Source organism: Rhincodon typus, chromosome 5, assembly GCF_021869965.1.
Source record: "Rhincodon typus isolate 14 chromosome 5, sRhiTyp1.1, whole genome shotgun sequence".
NCBI lineage: Eukaryota > Metazoa > Chordata > Chondrichthyes > Orectolobiformes > Rhincodontidae > Rhincodon > Rhincodon typus.
The window spans coordinates 29,790,665-29,805,414 of NC_063336.1; the positions used below are offsets into that span (position 1 = coordinate 29,790,665).

A 14,750-nucleotide genomic window follows, 5' to 3' on the forward strand; every position below is an offset into this window, starting at 1 on the left:
AAACTATCTCAGAAATGAATGCATCCATAACTTGTCAGCTTTTGGAAAATATGCAAAGAATCTTGAAATAAAATAGAAGTTGGATGTAAGCAGGATCAAGCGAGTTTGTAAAATGACATCCTAAGACTGGTTGCATTATTTTCTGATTTTAGATTTGTTTCTTAGAAGTTATTAATAGGAGAGAAAACTTACTGTCAGAGTATCAGAGTGGGTGGATGCACAAGCTGTGACTGTGACTAGAATATTTTGTTCCAGAGTGGGATTTTTATTTGATTGATTGTTTGAAAAAAAGCATTGCACTGTGTGCAGCATATTGCTGTGATTAGTTTCAGTAACAGTCATGTTGAGTCCTGTTCTTTATCCCCTGCAGTTTGGAGCATTGTTGCTGATTTCAAGCAAAGCATGCCTCACATTTAGAATTACTTAGCTTTGTCCCTGTCTACCCTTGTGTTGTAAATATGTTTGTGAAAGCTGAAATGATTTTATCGTAACTGAATGAGCAGTGTTGCTCGCTGCCAAGTTTTGTCTGATTATATTCCTGTGAAGTGCTTTGGGATGGTTCACTATATTTATAGATGATGTGTTAATACAAGTTGAGCAAAGGATTCTTTAGATTTTTAATTTCATGAAGTACCTTGATTTTGACATTAGTTTGTAGGAAGCTATGTCCTCTAGTTTTAGACTCCCTTACCCTGGGAAAAGCTGTTGGCTAACTCGTTTGTAGATTTTTTTCTTTTAGTTCAGGACTTCTGGTTCTTTAGGTTTTTCTTTCTCAAATTATCTTCTGGAGGGAGCTTGATCATGGAGGCAGTGGCAGAGAGGGCAGCAGCTGGGGGTTTTTGATGGTCGGCCATGAGGCAGTTGGTGTGCCCAGGCAGAAATCTAGTGGTTAGCAGCATCATTGATTCATTGATGTCCCTGGATCTGTACCAGAATGGGAATCTGCAGCAAGGTGGCTAATGCGGCAGTGAAGCGTGGCAGCGGCTGGAGCCCACGCGAGCAGGGATGGTGGCAGCGGCAAGGCCTGGAGTGCTCGATGGAGGTCAGCACCAGCAGTCAGCAGTGAAGGCGGCTGGCGAACCCAACGTGGGTCTTAACCCAGCACCGGTGAAAGTATGCTCAGCGCAAGGGACAGCGAACTCTCTTGGGGAAAGCTCAGCTTGGAGTACTCCCAAGGCATAAGAAAGAACAGTAATTTTTGACATTTTACCTTTTTCTTTACGTTCCATTTTTTTACCAAGACAACTGTAGTGCTGAACCTATTAACTTGTTCCTTTATATTTCTACTTTTACACTAAGAAGACTGTACTTTTTGACTTATTTCTTTATCTTTCTACTTCTTTAACTAAGGTTTTGTACCTAGGTACTTTGTACCCAAGATGGCGCCGTGTGTGGTAACATTATACACTTTTCACTGTACTATTGTATCCCTTACTTGAGTACATGTGACAATAAAACCTAAACCTAATTCTAAATCTAAAGGGTGATGCCTGTGAAGCTATTTCAGTAGCAAGAGATTGGGACTAATGACGTGACCATGCAAAAGTGCCTACTAGCTGAAGCCCAAATGGATGTCAAACCGGCACTACAACTGGCTTTATCATAGATAACAGAATCATAGAATCCCTACAGTGTGCAAACAGGCTATTCGGCCCAACATGTCCACACAGACTCTCCGAAAAACATCCCACCCAGATTAACCCCCCTACCCCTGTCGTCCCCATTTTGTCATTAGAAAGTGCGGCAAGTGGAGCTTATGAGTTACAGGGTATTCCAATGGAAGTGGACACCCTCACCAGTCCAACTGAGTTTGGGGAACGCCACCTGAGTGAAGGCAATTGTATAACCTCACTCAGGACATATCCTGAACAGATGGACTCCAGGTCAGCCCACAGCAAAACTGCAAAACAAAACCAAGCCTGGGCCAAACGAGTAAAATTTTCTTGAGGATCTGGGCCAGCAGGCCATTGAGGTTACTGCCAGTATGCGGACTTGAGACAGCAAAAGAGACCCACTATGCCTGAATTAAGTCAGAGAACTCGGGCTGGTATCCAGGAGAGTGCACATCCTGGAAAGTCCACCTACAGCTGGTTTGGAACAGTTAAATTGCTCAGCAACATCTGTATCACAATTAGTCAAAATGAACATCTGGTTAAATGGTCACGTCGTTCTAGTGGAGGTGCTTATAAACACAGCTGTATCAGTGATTGTAGAACCAGACTTTACCAAAATTTGCTCTGGACTCCAACCCTTAAGTTTCCATAAGACCTTGGCCAGGCTGAGAGCCTATACCGGCAAACCCCTACAGATTAAGGGTACAACTTCAATTTGCTTTTCAGAAGAGACCAGAATGTTCAGTTGTCACTAATTGTAGTAAACAACTCGGGCCCAAGCTTGATGGGCCGGAATTGGTTGAGAAAGATTCAACTTGATTGGCTCAACATTGTTCAAATAGAAAATGGTTGCCTGAGTGAGATCTGAATTAAATACATGGAAGTTTTTCAGGGAGGTCCAGGGACTATCAAAGGGGCCAAGTCCACCTTGCATGTTGACCAAGAAGCAATTCCACGATTCTGCAAGGCCCACCCAGTGCCATTTGCTTTATGTGCAAAAGTACAGGCAGAAATTAAAAGGCTGGAAAGCGAAGGAATTACCAAACCAGTACAGTTTGCAGAATTGGCAGCACCGATTGTGAAGCCCGACAGGTCGGTTTGTCTTATTGGGGGTTTCAAATAAACAGTAAACTGCTTTTCACAGCTGGATAGATACTCAAACCCTTGCATAGACGACTTATGCACAAAATTGGTGGCGGGGGGACTGTCCTTCATGAAGCTGGATGTGAGCCATGTGTATGCTACAGTTAATACCCATAGGGTTTGTACTAACATATGAGACTGCCTTTTGGGGTATCATCGTGTGCCATTTTCCAGCAGATGATGGAGAACATTTTATAAAGTCTACCTCCCGTCAGCATTTATCTGGATGACGTGCTAATAACCGTGGAAACCGATAAAGAGCATGTGGAGAATTTGGACATAGTGCTTAAACGTTTCTCCAAGGCAGGTGTATGTTTTAGGAGGGCAAATGTGTGTTTCAGACACCCCAAGTGACCTGCTTTGGCTATAGAGTTGACGAGCAGGTTACACCCATTGGGAGATAAAGTGAGGATTATCAAAAGTGTGCCGGCTCCCAGGTTTGTACTAGAGCTTAGGTCTTTCCTTGGGCTGGTAAATTATTACGGAAAGTTCATACGTAACCTGGCATCCATCCCCCTATTGAAAAAGGGTTAGCCTTGAAAGTGGTCTTGTGTCAAGAAGTAGTCTTTAAGGTAGTGAAGAAGCAGCTATCATTGTGTAAGGTGTTGGTCCACTACGATCCCAAGCGAGATGTGGTGCTGGCATGTGATGCCTCCCCATACGGTATCAGGGTAGTGTTGGCTCACCATGGCCCAGTGGAGAGGAATGCCTGATTGTGTATGCTTCCCAGACTTTGATGCCAAGCGAAGGTAGATAGAGAAGGAAGGTTTGGTGATCATCTTTGGTGTGAGAAAGTACCTTTACGGACATAAATTTGTAATAGTAATGGACCACAAACCCCTGCAAGGGCTACCTAGATAGCACAGGGCCATGCTGCCCATAGCTTCAGGTCGAATTCAGCAGTGGGGTATCATTCTAAGTCCGTACAATTACAAGTCGTAACACTGTCTGGGAGGCCAAGCTCAATTGTAGACACCTTAAGCTGCCTCCTGCTGGCAGATATACCACTGGTGGTGCCACCACTGGAAGAGTCCAGTCTGGTTTTAAACTTTCTGGACACCCTCCCGTCACCGCTGTCTGTAAGAGACCGTGGACGCAAAAAGATTCTAACCTGGCAAAATTAAAAAAGCTGATGGTGATGCAGGAAAAGAAAGGGCCATCACAACCGGAATTGAAACCTTTCCAGATCCGACAAGACCAGATCACCATAAGAGGGCAGCATATTATTATGTGGAACAAGAGTGATTGTTCTGAGTGCACGGTCACTACCAGATATTGGCTGAACTCCTCCAGGGGTTTCCAAAATGTCGACGTTGGTGAGAAGTTATGTCTGGTGGCTAGGATTGAATGCTGATATAGCTTCATTGGAGAGTCAGTGTCCAGAGTGCCAATAAGGACAAAAATTATCGCCAGCAACTACCCCACATTCGTGGGAATGGCCGGGTAAACTCTGGACCAGGTTACGTGTTGACTGTGCAGGTCCTTTCATGGGCTCAATTTTATTTTAGTCATTGTGGACGCCCATTCAAAGTGGTCAGATGTGCTTAGAATTCATTCATCAAATACGGGGATGACAATTGAAAACTGTGAGCATCTTTTGCAACACACGAACTCCCGGAGGTGTTGGTCACAGACAACGGGCCATCATTTACCAGCAGGAGATTTGAGTATTTTCTAAAGTCGAAATGGCATTTGGTATGTAAGGACAGCGCCATACCATCCATCGACTAACAGCCTGACAGAAAAAGCAGTCCAAACTTTGAAGGCAGGCTTAAAGAAACAGCCTACAGTGTCATTCAATAACAAACTGTCCCAGTGCCTGTTTCGTTATAGGACTATCCCTCATGCAACTACAGGGATAGCTCCAGCAGAGTTGCTAAAGGGGAGAAGACTCTGCACCAGGTTATATCGGATCTTCCCGGACCAGAGAGGGAGGGTGAAACAGCTTCAGGAACACTAATACCCAGACAAGCCTCCTCTTAGCGACAGAGACAGTTTACTTCAGGGGATGAAGTTTAGTAGTGAAACCATGGGAATGGCCCTGCATGGGTAAGAGGCATGGCTGATGCAAGGTCACCTCCCATGACATACAAAGTTTGGGTAGGAGAGGTAGTCCTGAACAAGCACGTGGACCACATGAGAGCAGGAACCTCGCAAAACGGGGCAGGAGCAAAACATTCCTGGCTCCTCAGAACGTCCGGCAAGGCTGTCAGAACCCGTGGGTTCTCCCCCTCCACCTAGCGTTGAAGAAACCTGAGGACAAGATAGACACGGCAAGTGTCGCAGCCTCAACGCTGTTCCGCCTGAAGAAGATGTATTTCTTCTGAGATGCTGTGGGCACAAGGTGAGAACTGGAAGATTTAAAAAGGACATGAGGGACAATTTGTTGACACATAGGGTGGCGAGTGTCTGGAACGGGCTGCCAGATGTCGTGGTCAAGGTGAGTACAATTTGGTCATTTAAGAAACATTTGGAAAGGTGCATGGATGGGATAGGTATGGGGGGATATGGATCAAATGCAGGTAAATGGGACTAATTTAATTGTAAAAAGGAGCAGCTTGGACAAGTTGGGCCAAAGGGCCTGTTTCCATGCTGAAAACCTCTGTGATTGTAAAGATTTACAAAAAATTTACATGCATCTAGAACTTGGCACTTAGCCAGCTAGCCCAGAGCCAGCTCCCAGAGTGAGCAGAACCCCTTGTTGAATGGATTATTGATGGAGGGGTGGGGTATGGGGAAGCAGAGGGGGCACAGATTTAAGGAAAGAGACAAGAGGTTTGGAGAGGATGAGAGGAAACTTCTTTCTTCTACTTGCAGCTCGTATGGGTGATAGAGACAGAAACCCTCATGAAGAAGTATTTAGATGTGCACTATGCGATGCTGTGGCATTCGAGACTATGGGCCAGATGCTGGACATTAGGATGCAAACAGTTAGGTGCTTGCTTTTGATTCATGCAAACTAGATGGCCAAAGAGCTTTGTTTTTCAGGACAGTAGGCCTTAAGGAATCTATTACTCCCCATCCCTATTGATCCTTGATTGTATTAGACATCATCTCAACAAAAAGCTTTCCATAAGCACCTAAAGATTGACCAAACCATTCAGGGCAACTAGCTGTGCACTGCATTTGGTGTTCATGGCAAATTTGATAGATTTTCCCAAATCATGTATCCAACCAGAGTCCTGTTTTACCTTGTGAAACTGAACAAGTGAAGCCTGGCAACTATAGACCGGTGAGTCTGACATCAGTGGTGGGTAAGCTGCTGGGGGGAATTCTGAGGGATAGGATTTACATGCATTGGAAAAGTAATCCCTACTGATTAGGGATAGTCAGCATGGCTTTGTGTGTGGGAAATCATGTGTCACTAACTTGACTGGGTTTTTTAAGAATTTGACCAAGAAGATAGATGAGAGTACAGCGGTAGACATTGTTCTACTGTCTACATGAACTTCAGTGAAGCCTTTGACAAAGTTCTGCATAGTAGACTGGTTAGTCGAGTTAGATCACATGGGATTCTGGGAAAGTTTGCCAATTGGATACAAAATTACCTTTGATGGTGGGAGACAGAGGGTGATGATTGAGGATTGTTTTTGGACTGGAGGCCTGTGACCAGTGGTGTTCCACAGGGTTCAGTGCTGGGCCCACTGTTGTATGTTATTTATATAAATAATTTGGTAGAGAATTTAGGAAGCATAGTTGGTAAGTTTGCAGATGACACCAAAATTGATGGCATAATGCACAGTGAAGAATGCTTTCAACGATTACAAATGGATCTTGATCAATTGGGCTCAGAGGCAGATGGAGTTTAATTTGGATAAATGTGAGGTGTTGCATTTTTGGTAAGATAAACAAGGGCAGGACTCATGCAGTTAATGGTAGGGCCCTGGGGAGTGTTGTTGAACAGAGACCTAGGGGTTCAGGTACATAGTTCTTTAGAAGTTATGTCACAGGTGGACAGAGTGGTAAAGAAGGTGTTTGGCACGCTTGCCTTCATTGCTCATTGAGTATAGGAGTTGGGATGTCATGTTGCTGTTGTGCAGATGTTGCTGAGGCCTCTTTTGGAGTACTCCGCACAGTTCTAGTCGCCCTGTTATAGGAAGGATATTATTAAATTGGAAACAGTGCAGAAAAGATTTACCAGGATGTTGCTGGAAATGGCAGCTTTGATTTAAATGGATAGGCTAAGACATTTTCTCTTGGAGCATAGTAGGTTTAGGGCTGACCTTTATAGTTTGTAAAATTATTAGGGACATAGATAAGGTGAATAGCAAAGATCTTTTAATTCAAAACTAGATGGCACATTTTTAAGAAGTGAGGAGAAAGTTTTAAAAGGGACCTGAAGAGCAAGTTTTTCACACAAGAGTGTGGTTCATATGTGGAATGAAATATCAGAGGAAGTGGTAGATGCAGGTACAATTACACATTTAAAAGACTTTTGGACAAGTACATGAAAAGGAAAGGTTTAGTGGTGTGCAGGCCAAATGCAGGCAAATGGGGATTCTTTAGTTTGGGAAACTTAGTTGGCATGGATAAGTTGGGCCAAAGGGTCTGTTTCCATGCTGTATGACTGTATGACTCTATGTCACTATAACGATTGTTGCTCTGTTTTTCTGTATATTTAACTCTTAAATAAACTACCTTCTTTATGTATATTTTTTGACATTTGGAGGAGCTCTATTTTGTATGAATTGCCATAGTTTTCCAAGCAATAATCTAATTAATCCAAAGACTACAATGGTTCAAGAAGGCAGTCTATCACCACATTCTCCAGGGCAATTAGGGGTAGGCTGTAAATTACCCGTCCCACCAGTGACACACCACATCTCATGAATTTTTTTTATAAGATGGGATAATGATTTCAGACTACATTTTTGAGACCTACAGGCTCTCAAGCAGCAGGACAAGTTTTGCCCCCTCTCTTGAGAAGGAAAGCTCTGCGATGTTGAGTGCTTCCTTTAAAAGCTGTTTGAAATCCATCTTTTCCCAGTCACGTCTGATGCATTTCTTGCACTTCAGCCCTCACCCCATCACCTACCTCCCAGAAGACCCAAGATAATTCTGCTTATTCTTGCCCTCTACCGAACTTGTATTCAAGGGATCATCCTCGGCCATTTTTGCAAACTTCTGGCAGCGTGACCCTACCAGACACATCTTCCCTTTTCCCCTTTGAGCATTTCACGGGGCCTGTTCTCTCTGCATTGTCCAGGTTACTCTTCCATCACTCCCAACATCTCACACTCCCCATGGCATCTTTCTATGCAATTGCAAAAAGTGTTAACACTTGCCCCTTTACCTCCTCCCTCCTCACCTTCCGTTGTTTCAAACACTAAGACCCCCATCCCACCAATTTACTTGTACATCTTTAAATCTGGACTGCTGTATTTGCTTTTTGCAGTGAAGTCTCATCTGCATGGTGAGATCAACCACACCCTATCTGCAAGAATGACCCAGATCTTCTGTTCATTTATCATTTTAATGCACCATCTTGTTCTCATGCAGTGATCCTGCAAACTCCAACTTAAGCTGGATGACGTGCACCTCATTTTCTCTGTAGGCGTTTTGCATCCTTCAGGATTTAATGTTGAGTTCAACAACTTTACACCATGAACTCTACTCTCCATTTTAATTTCCCAGAGAGAGTAGGAATAAATGGGTCATTCTCGCTTTGGCAGACTGTGACAGGTGGGGTACTGCAAGGATCGGTGGTTGAACCTCAGCTGTTCAAAATCTATATCAATGATTTTGATATGGGGACCAAATATAATATTTTCAAATTTGTGAATGGTGAGTGGGAATATGTATTGTGAGGAAAATGTAAAGCAACTTTAGGAGAATTTGGATAGGCTTAGTGAATGGGCAAGAACATGGCAGCTAGAACTTAATGCGGAAAAACGTGACATTATCTACTTTGGTAGGAGAAACAGATGTGCAGAGTATTTTTTTTAAATGGTAAGAAGTTGGAAAGTGTAGGTATACAAAGGAACCAAGGGGTAAAGGCTAACACAGCAAATTATTAGGACAGTTAATGGAATGTTAACCTTTATTGCAAGGGGTACAAGAATAGTGAAGTCTTGCTTCAATTGAATAGGGTCTTGGTTATATTGCAGCTGGAGTACAGTTGTGCAATTTTGATAGCCTCATTTCAGAAAAGATATTATTGCCATTAAGGAAATACATCCAAGGTTCACCAAACTTGTTTCCCAGATGACAGGATTGTTGCATGAAGACTGGGGCAACTGGTCTATCTTCTGTAGGTTTGAAGAATGGAAGGTTATCTCATTGAAACTTATTAAATACTTAAAGGCACAGTGAGATAGATGCAGGCAGAATTTTACCCTAAGTGTTCAAAATGTTGAACAGTTTTCACAAATGATGGGTACATGAATATCTTTTATCACATCCCTCTTGCTTTATTAGACCAGTTCCAGACTCGCATGGTTTTTTGTTAGCTTTATTGTAAAAATTGCTTTGAATAGGGCAGTTCCCAACAAAGTCGATTGTGACGTGTACCTAAGTCTTAATAATTTACAATATTTGTTTTTGTAGGCATGGTTTACAATGTGACACCATATTTGGAATATCACCCTGGAGGAGAGGAGGAGCTCATGAGAGGTGCAGGAGCTGATGGAACAGTATTATTTGATCAGGTGAATTTGTTGGAGATTATTTTTCAAAATTGGACTGAAATTGGATGTGAGTTTTGTTTTTTGTCAGTCGTTATTACTACGTGTTGCAAAGAAAATTTGAGATGCCATCTTTCAAATTGCAGTCTGATTTATCACCATTTTATTTGTAATTCAAATGTTCAATTGATGTAATGTTTGACCCTTCTGGAGATTCTATAGCCTCTCCTGAACATGCTATCTTGTCACTAATGCACATTCACTTTTAATTAAATGAGCTTGTGCAGATTAATAAACCAATTTGTTCTTGTCATTATATTCAATCTGTAGGAGTTGCCATTTCCACATTGAAAGTGCTGTTTGACAATCCAATGTTGATTTCTTTTTCAATTTAAAAAATTTAAATTATCATGATAGAACATTCAAAACTATTTCTATTTTATAAATGTGATATCGTTAACCTAATAATGAATTTTTTTTTTCTTTTGTTTTATTTTGGTCTTGGCCTACCAGACACCATTGTTGCCTCAGTTTACAATGCCAAATGCTTGTCATGTGATAGCATCAGTGATCATGACCCATAGTTTGGGAACCCCATCATTACAATGTCTGAGTCAGTAGATGCAAAGTCAGGCTACACTTAGGCAGTCCCACTGAATACAACCCTGAGTAACAGTTCTGAATTCTAGGTTGACATCCACTGATAACATACCCAAGTAGATTTAGGTGGTCGTTGTATGTGGATGAGAGTCATAAATCCTCCTGTCGTGTAAGAATAACTAAACTGATGTGAAGATTATCAGGTTTTAGAGTGTGCAATTGTGTAAAAACCAGCAATCCACTGTTTCAAATTCTTCTTTTAAGTACTAGAAAGCAAATGCATTTTTCCATCTTCGAATGCATAAAAAAATTTTTACCTCTTAGCAATCTGACAGTATTGTGATGAAATTAGTATTCTTGTACTATATTTTGAGAATGTAGATACATTTTGATTTAAGAAAGTAAATTTTATTACGAACATAGAGAATGCGGAGAAACTCAGCACGTCTGGCAGCATATGTGGAGAAAGAAACAGAGTTGATATTTTTGAATCTGGTATCACTCCTCTTCAGAAGAGTCCATATCAAATAACTGAAAGTACTGTTCCTCTATGGGAGATATCTGTCTTGAATAGGTACTGTATGTCAGTGCCAATGCACATAAAGTAATAAAGATTTCCTTGCACTGTAGTTCATCATTATGAGCCCAGACAAAACCACCAAATTTAGTTTATGATCACTGGTCAGGGATGAATAATATTTCTTATTGTTTACATTTGTTACAATTTGAAATCACTGGGACTTGCTAAGAGAATAAAGCCACAAAATTCCACAGTTTTGAACAAACAAAACTCTCCAACTCCGACATCCTCAACAACAGCTCATGTATTGATAGTTTGGTCTATTCTCCTGAGACCAAGTTTCCAGAGGATTCCTGAAACTGCTCCAAAGCACCTAATTTCAGCTTTCATCGAACAGCTAGTTTCACTAAGCTACTGCTGAATTCCTCTAAGCTCCAATCTTTCAAGCTACATCAAGCAAATACTACTTGTGGGCTTCCTTCAGTCTCAGCTGCACTGAACTGTCAATGGCTTCCAGGCACTTCTCCTGACCCAGCTGCTTAGAGTCTGCTAATGTGGCTGAAACCACTTGTTTGCTTTCACAAATTCAAACGTCAACAAACCTGCAGGCAGCCACACTCCGATAAATTGAATCCAGAGGTCTTTTCTTAAGCTCCACTTATCTCATTGACAATATAGCCTATTAGAGACGCTTTAACGTAATCTTTATAGGGTTTATTGAAATCTTGACTTTTGAAAATAGCAAATGTAAAGACTGAGGAATAGGAGCAGAAGTAGACCATTTGGTCCCCCAAGCCTTCTGCACCATCCAACACAATTTGCTCTGTCAGTTCTATTTGCATGGTCACTCTTGATATCACCTGATCAAAAATCTATTGATCGCTTTTGAATATACTGATTGGAGCCTTCACAAGCTCTGTGGTTCACAATTCCAAAGAAAAGAGATGATGTGCAGTAAAAGGTTAAGATGCACTGCACCTGTTTCTATCTACAACAGCACCCCCTTTTCTATCTCTTTGCTGAGTGCTTACATGTTTGCATCCATCTTGAGATTCTATGATGTCTTCATAAAAAAAATCAGCCATTTTTTTGTAATCATTCTCAGGATATGGATGTTGCTGGCATTGGTGACGTTCATCGCCCATCCCTTGTCGTCATGAAAAGATAGTGCTCGACTTGTTTCTTTGCATTTCAAATCATAGAATAGAGTCATAGAATCCCTACAGTGTAGTTAGAGGCCATTTGGCCCATAACATCTGCATCAACTGTCTGATGAGCATCCCAGCAAGACCCACCTATCCATGTAACCCCACATTTACCATGGCTAACCTACCTAGCCTACACATCCCTGGACAACACAGGTAAATTACCATGGCCTATCCACCTAACCTGCATGTCTTTGGATTGTGAGAGGAATCTAGAGCGCCTAGCAGAAACCCACGCGACACAGGGTAAAAATGCAAACTCCACACGGACAGTCACCCAAGGCTGGAATCAAACCCAGGTCCCTGGCACTGAGGCAGCAGTGTTACTCACTGTTTCCTTACTAGGTTACTTCAATAGGCAGTCCCTGGGTTGCAAATGAGTTCCATTCCTGAGGACATTCGTAAGTCAATTTGTACACAAATTGGAACACAATACCATACGTGATAAAATATCACGTGTCTGATTGTCCTTAAAATTAATCATATGGGATCACGTTCGTGAGTGCGAACATTCATAAGTCAGGAACCACCTGTACTATAGTCAAGTACAAATCCAATGGGGTTAAATGGCAGATTTGCTTCCCTAAAAGACACAAATGAACCAGATCAGGAAAAAAACAGAATATTTTTGTTTTGTAGATTTAATTACCTGAAAATAACCTGTTCTAATTAAAACATGTAAATTTCAACAAAGATGAATTTGCCTGTCTTGCTCATCATCCAAATATTTAAAAATTCATTTTCACATTATAATTATATTATACATATAATAATGCAGTCACTACACTAATAATGTGTCTCCAATAGTCCCCTTTCAAAACAATGAATTCCTGAAACTACAGTATCCCAATGATACAAGCGTTAGCACTTAGTATTTTTTGTCAGACTACTCAACTGTAGAACTTTTTAACACCTCTCATAAATCTCGTCAATCCTTTATGTAATCAGAGGTGTACAATCATAAGATAATACAGCACAGGGGAGGCTTTTTGGCACTTTGGTAGAGCTATTCAATTAATCCTCTTTCTCTGCTGTTTATCCATATCCTGGAAACATTTTCCTGTTAAGTACCTATCCAACTTTGTTTTGAGTATTGTCATTCTACCTGCTTCACTACCTTTCCAAGCCTGGACTCCAAATGACGGCAACTCACTCTCTGTACATAAAGCAACTTTGTACTTTTTTGTCAATTGGCTTGCATTGTCTGTGTCTGTATGGCAAACAGCTTCTTGTTATTTATTTTCTCAGAACCTTTTATAATGTTGATTTCCTTCAAATTTCCTCTGACAATTGTAATTATATTCAAGAAAAGAGATCAACCTTGCTGTCAAGATAAGTGATTACAGATGCCTTTAACCTGTACTGTCTGTGTGTCTGTTTAATGCTCTTTGAAAGCCTCACGTCGCTCACAAGTAGAGCCTGCTTCCCCAGAAATTTAAAATAAATTAACTCCACTCACTCCATGTTACCTCTTCAAACAACTCCAGCATGTTGAACAAAATTTTTCTTCATCAAATCCATTTTGAATTAATCTACATTTTTCCATATGACTATTAATTCTATTGCTAAGAATTGTTTCTTGAAGTTTCCCCACCTCTGAAGTTAACTGACTGGTCTATAATTGCTGGGTGGATTCTTACAACCTTTTTGAACATGAGCATAATGTTTGTAATTCTCCAGTCCTCCAGCACCACACCTGAATTTGGAGAAAATTGAAATGTTATTGTTAACGCCTCTGCAATTTCCACTCTTACTTCCTTCTATTAGTTCCTTCCAAATCCTTGGATGCATCTCATCCAATTGTTTAACAACTCTAAGTGCCAACAGCTTATTCAATACTGCCTCCTTACTAATTTTAAATCTTTCTAATGAGTGTGTTTCCTCCCCTGCCATCATGGCCTGGGCAGCGCCTGTGTCATATGTAAAGTATTAATTGAACTACTTAGCCATGCCTGTTGCCTCTAACTGTGAATCCAAGTTTTAGTCCCCAGTTGGTCCTACTTCTCCTTTTACTACTTTTTTATTATTAACGTGCATACACAGACAGTCCTTGGTACAAATGGGCTCTGTTCCTGAATATATTTGTAAGTCGATTTGTACTAATTTGGAACACAGTACAGTATAAAATATCCATTTGTAAGTACGACCAAATGTTTGCATGTTGGTTCCTTAAAATTAAAACTAAAATGGGATTTCATTCATAAGTACAAACATTCGTAAGCCAGGGACCACCTGTAGAGGATTTTGGGATTTCCTTTTATGTTAACTACTAGTTATCTCTTTCATAATCTGTCTTTGCTTCTCACTTATTGTTTCCATCTCCCTACTGCACCTTCCATAGTCAGCTTATTCTGAACTGTATTTACTACCTAACGCCTGTCATAGGAGTTGGCAAAGATACATTAACAGAAAATTTTATCTGTCTCAGTTGTTGAACTTTTTTAGAAGACATGAAAGAGAGGGTTGATGGGGGGGGAAGGCTGTTGGAGTGTACATGGACTTCCAAAAGGTATTGGTTACAGTGCCCCACAACAAAATTGAGAGGAAATTTATAGGTCATCGAAGTAAAGGGAGAGTAGTAACATGGCTACAAAGTTGGCTGAGGGATAGGAAACAGAGACTCATTTTTTACGTGTACTTTCAGGCTGAATGTAGGTTTGCAGCAGAATTCCACAGGGGTTTGTGTTGGTACCTCTATTTCTCCTGATATGTGTTAATAATCTAGATCTTGGTGTGTCGCAGACAATTTCAAAGCCTGTGGACTATGCAAAATTTGGGAGAATTGTAAACTGAGGAGGACAGCATAGACATTCAAAAGGACATTGACACTTTGTTGGAATGGATGGATAAATGGCCGATTGTTCATTTCAGAGAAGTGAGAGGTGATGCATGAGAGATACAAAGAACATGAAAATATGGTATAAACTAAAGGATAGTATTCTCGGGGTTGTGCAGCAGCAGAGAAACCTCCGTGACTCCCTTGTCCGCTCCACACTCCGCTCCAGCTCCACCACACCCGGCACTTTTCCCTGCAACCGCAGGAAGT

General features: G+C 41.2%; 1 protein-coding gene across 6 annotated transcripts in view; it reads left to right on the forward strand.

The window, feature by feature from the left end:
• The window catches only part of LOC109921721 (cytochrome b5 reductase 4), a 92,031-nt gene that overhangs the window by 16,290 nt on the left and 60,991 nt on the right, over positions 1 to 14,750 (forward strand). For all 6 annotated transcript variants that reach the window (XM_048596968.1, XM_020521765.2, XM_020521781.2 and 3 more), the window contains exon 3: positions 9,303 to 9,403. In XM_048596968.1, coding sequence (XP_048452925.1) covers positions 9,303 to 9,403 — 101 coding nt within the window. The remainder of the gene's footprint in view (positions 1 to 9,302; positions 9,404 to 14,750) is intronic.